The sequence below is a fragment of the Erythranthe guttata genome, chromosome 12, assembly GCF_056151865.1.
Source record: "Erythranthe guttata isolate IM_541 chromosome 12, IM_541, whole genome shotgun sequence".
NCBI classification, from domain to species: Eukaryota; Viridiplantae; Streptophyta; class Magnoliopsida; order Lamiales; family Phrymaceae; genus Erythranthe; species Erythranthe guttata.
The window spans coordinates 8,860,962-8,865,862 of NC_142544.1; the positions used below are offsets into that span (position 1 = coordinate 8,860,962).

General features: G+C 37.8%; 1 protein-coding gene across 1 annotated transcript; it reads right to left on the reverse strand.

Annotated features, from left to right (window-relative positions):
* Nucleotides 1-1,215: 1,215 nt before the first annotated feature.
* LOC148766402 (uncharacterized) lies at nucleotides 1,216-2,220 on the reverse strand. Its single transcript, XM_088827275.1, has 4 exons — nucleotides 2,158-2,220; nucleotides 1,587-2,061; nucleotides 1,436-1,533; nucleotides 1,216-1,332 (listed from the first exon to the last, which is right to left on the reverse strand). The coding sequence occupies exons 1-4, from the start codon at nucleotides 2,218-2,220 to the stop codon at nucleotides 1,216-1,218; spliced, it is 753 nt and encodes a 250-aa protein (XP_088683401.1).
* Between the last annotated feature and the right edge of the window lie 2,681 nt (nucleotides 2,221-4,901).

Genomic DNA, 4,901 nt, shown 5'->3' on the forward strand with positions numbered 1-4,901 from the left:
TTTTCTTTCTTATAATAATTTGAAAAAAAAAATAATAATTTGGAAAACAGATTTGGACCCGGACCCGCCTCCCACGGGTTGGTTTTGGGTCCTCTAAAAGTCGGACCCGGACCCAGCTGGACCGACCCGCCCATGGCCATGTCTAGGTTTTGTCGAATAGCCCGAGTTTTAAATATACTCTCTCTCATACACACTCCCAGCCCCACCCGCACACACCCCTTCAAATTCTCGTATTCCTCATGTTTATGCTTACTTATTTTTCTTTTCTTTTTTTTTTTTTTGAGGGAATTTTTATAATAGTAATTTTTAGTGTGTATGTATAGTTTGTTTATTTTTAGCTATCAAAATATTGTAGGATAAATTAAATTGATATTTGATGTCCAATTTTGTTATTCGACCCTAGAATTGTTAGATTGAATTATTTCTATTAAAGTTTTGTCGACACATTCAATTCGAATTCCCATTGCATTTCCATCTCAAATAAGTTTAATTTTTTATTTTTTTTCTTTTCCTTTTTTTTTCGAATAGGAAGACCACATTTATTAGGCTAAATCCGCCAAAGATGGGCTAAGGCAGCGCCTTCGCAAGATACATGGTTTGTTGAATAGGCTAAGCATGAGCAAGACGATTACTTTGTCTCCTAACAAACGAAAACGAACAAGCATGAAAATAACTACTAACTTCTAAAATGTCTTCAATAAACGTGCCAAGAGGAAGGAATGCATGAACTCCATCTTGCAATGCATCTATGACTTGACTACAATCGCTTTCGAGAATTAAAGAGGGCCACCACTTCTCCATCGCTACCGACATACCATGTTGAGCAGCTTGAGCTTCGTCTACTACGATATCCGGACGGCCTTGTACTTTTTTAACACTCCACCAGAGGCAGGCGCCCGACGAATCTCTTGCAACCATCGCTACAAGAAAATAATCTTGATCGGGAGGAAAAGCGGCATCTACTTTGACCTTGACTTCTCCTTCCGGTGGGTTCAGGTTTGCCCATTCAAAAGCTTTGAGGTATGAGACGCTCCAGCAGACCATCTCATGGATTCCTCTACAATCTTCAGCATGCATCATTATGTTCCTTGTATCCCACGCAGCCCAGCTTACCACCATCGCCAATAAAAAAATGCTTTCTATCTAGAGAATTTTTGGAGCAAGTCCAGCCACTGCCAAACCGATGAGCTTTCCTCCATATTCAAGGCACGGAGATTAAACGGTGGTGCTCGCCAAACTCCATATAGCATTCCTCGACAATGACATAAGACATGCATAACGGTTTCCGGTTTGGTTGGGCAATGGCTGCAAAACGGAGATGATATCACTTTCCTACAAAAAAGTTCGATATTGGTGGGTAATATATCAAGACACGCCCGTCCACAAGAAAATCTGAAGTTTCGGTGGAACTTTTAGCTGCCATATGAACTTACACCTTCGATTCAGACCCCCACCGTTCGAATCCATCCCTCTCGCTCGGTTTCCCAGACTTTGTTGTGTCAATATGGCATGATAAGACCTCTTTACCGTAAACTGCCCAGATTTTGTTAAGTGCCAAATAAGTTTATCATGTGCGTAAATATCACCTATTGGAGTCGCCATAATTCGATCTCGATCAACTGGCCAAAATGTCTCTTCTAGAAGGTCCATATCCATAAGCGAGTACCCGTCACAATTAAGTCTGCCACAGTGTTTGGGAAATCCGAGTGGATAGGCCGACGAGTAATAATTCTCGAGATTTATTTCCTGTGTACGCGGGCAAAATGCCATAGTAGATTTCTCGAGATTTATTTCCTGACCCGAAGCTAACAAATAAGATGAAAGAATACGTCTCAGCATTTGTGCATCATCCGACGTTGCATGGCTGAAAATCAGCGTGGCATCGGCAAAACACAATGTACAAACCGTAGGCGCAGTAGGTTGAATTTGTACTCCTTTCAACTCCCCCGCTTCTACAGATCCTTTTATCATGGCAATCAAGGCTTCGGTGCAGCATATAAACAAATATGGAGAGATCGTATCCCCTTGTCTAAGCCCCCTGGTCGGTTGGACAAAACCAAACTGAGAACCATTAAATTGAAATGATTAAGAAACAGATGAAATACACAACATGATTAGCTCGACCAAATGATTAGGAAAGACTAGTCTACACAGAACTTTCTTAACGAAAACACGTTCAATTCTATCGTAAGCCTTACTAATGTCCAATTTAAGAGCCATGTAATTAGTCCGCCTCCAATAATTTGATTTAATAAAGTGATTGATCTCATAGGCAACAAGGACGTTGTCAGTGATAAGGCATTTAGGAACAAAGGTTGACTGGGTTTGCAAAATTAAATCGTTAAGGACAGGTTTAGTACGATTTGCAATTCTCTTCGAACCAAATTTATATAACACATTACATAGGCTAATGGGGGCAGTATTCTGTTAATTTTTCCGGACTCTGGATTTGAGGAATAAAGACCACAAATGTGAAGTTAAACTTAAGATGATTAAAAAAATCTAAAACACAATCAATATTTTAGTTAGCCGAAAGGTTACTTTCGAATTTCGAATGTGATGATTTACAAACAATTAATTTGATCTAATAGTATTTCTTTAAGTCGTGGTTTTATTAGACAAATTAATCAAGGCGGAATTAATCAAGACCAGAGTGACAGAATCCATTAGAGGCCTAGTGTCCTTGAACTATCCCGAGAACAAGATCCAAACGATCCTCCATACGGCTTTCTAGTCTTGGTCCAAATTCTTCTTTCTTGGATCAAATAATAAGCCCAATTTGTTTGGTCTTTATTTTCGAAAATTAGCCCTTTATAAAATGATAATTTATTTTCGAAAATTAATCTTTTTTATTTGAAAATTATTTCAAAAGGGTCTGCTGAGATTTGAAAGAAAATATCCATGGGATTTTGGAAGCAAAAGGTTTTTTCGAAATTCAAGATCTTCTATCTTTGGAAAATGGTCTAATATTCAAAATTATTTGAATTGTTTGAAAAAAGTTTTTTCATTGATTTAAACGAATCATATTTTCGGACTTGGAAAGATTTTAAATCAATCCTCAATCAAAGTTTCAAAATATATAAGCTGTCCGGAAGTTAGCCCGGACGTTGCTGAAGCTGGCTGGAAGATGTTTTGCTGAAAATCGTTTTTTAAGGAAGAACACTCCTTTTGAGTTTCAAAATTCAAATGCTTACCATATTCAAGTGATTTAATTGCTCTCAATCAGCTCGATCACACTCATCATCTAATCAATCAAGAGATTAAAGATTTGAAAGAATTTATGGTCCCGAATTCGTATAATACAGAGATGTTATCTGAAATGTTGTGACACTTGAGACAACAGGCAGCGGAAATATAAAGATTAAAAGACAGTACTCAGAATTAAAAATGTTCACAAGTAAAGACTTGTGAACTTGCCCTTTACAGGACGGAAAAATATATTAAAATCAGTATTCTGAGAATACAAACAGAAGAGGTGCGAAAACTTCTTCCTTATGAATGAATCTTTTTCAAGATCATTCTTACAATCAAATCTAGATACTAAAAGAAAAATATTAAAAATTCTAGATTTCAAAGAATGTACTCATAAGGAGTACGTACAACAGATCCTAGAAACACACTAAAATTCTCGAGATTAAAACTTCAGGTCTCTTTTTGTTTCTTCGAAATCTGTGATGTTCTTGAGTCTTGAGTTTGGTATTTATAGACTTGCCAAGCTTCCACTCCCCAGCCCATGATCTGCAAGGAAACCAACCACAAGAGCACTCAAGATAATGGGTTAGTGGGTTAGTTAGGAAGTTAGAATAAAACCCACAATTAAACCCACTAATCACTACTTAGCCCACTAAGTCATAACACTTAGCCCACTAAGTAATAACTAAAATTTAGTTTGAAAGTAAGAGAGTTAAAAAACACTTTTGTAAATAACAACGTGTTTCAAACTCCCCCTTTTTAACTTTCTGATCAAAACTAAATTTTAGCTAGAACTCCCCCTGAGATATTGCTTGAACTCCCCCTGAATTTGAGAATACAAAAAAAATATAGAAAGATCAATTCAAAACAAATTCAGCAAGATAGTCCAACAAAAACTTAAACAAGAAATAACCAAAGCGCAATCCTAATTAAAAGTTCAGGGGAAAATAAAAACAGAACAAAATCAAAGTATTGTTCATGAAAACATTTAAAGTAGAATCTCCAAAGTCTCCTCAGTGTCAGCTGCTGCTGCTCCTCCATCACTTGCACTGGATCCACTGCTCTCCTCTTCACCCTCATTCTTTGCTCCTTCTTCATTAACTCCTTGCCCTCTGCCTCTGGCATCCAAAGGGTGGGAAGTTCCTGCTTCAGCTTCATGACCTTTTTCTCCCCCTTTTTGATCAGAAAGAGCCTTTTGGAGCATGTCCACCATGGTCAGGTGATAGGTAATCTGAGCTAGAGAGTGAGTAAGCTGCTGTAACAGAAGATCTCTAGGAACAGACACAAGAATGTTAGAAGTGTTGTCAACATTGGGAGCAACACCTTCAGTACCCAGATTATTTTGACCTGATTCACTTGAGAGAAAATTATTTCCATTCCAGGGAAGGTCTTGGACATGAGGAGCTCTTAGAAAATTTTGAGATACAGTGATCATGCCTTGTGGAGTGTGAAGATACTCAGAGTCATCTTGTCCCAAATTTTGAGAGAGTAAGATGGAATAGATGAGAGAAGGATAAGGAAGATGAGTAGAGGGTGAAATTTTCTGGGCAAGATGACCTATAGTATTGAAGAAAAGTTTGCCAAAATCAACTGGTAATCCCATCCCCAATTTGTACATGAGTACTGCATGAGGTTTAGTTACCACAGAGACATTTTTGGATGGAATCCAATTCATCACTGTGAGTCTAAACAGGACAGAGTAGAATGCA

Excerpts from the sequence above, each read along its gene's own strand:
- LOC148766402 (XM_088827275.1), bottom strand. The coding sequence starts at position 2,220 with ATGGCTCTTAAATTGGACATTAGTAAGGCTTACGATAGAATTGAACGT. Across the intron at positions 2,062-2,157 it reads AACGTGTTTTCGTTAAGAAA|TTTGGTTTTGTCCAACCGAC; the intron begins GTTCTGTGTAGA and ends AATGGTTCTCAG. Across the intron at positions 1,534-1,586 it reads AATTATGGCGACTCCAATAG|TTTACGGTAAAGAGGTCTTA; the intron begins GTGATATTTACG and ends AAATCTGGGCAG.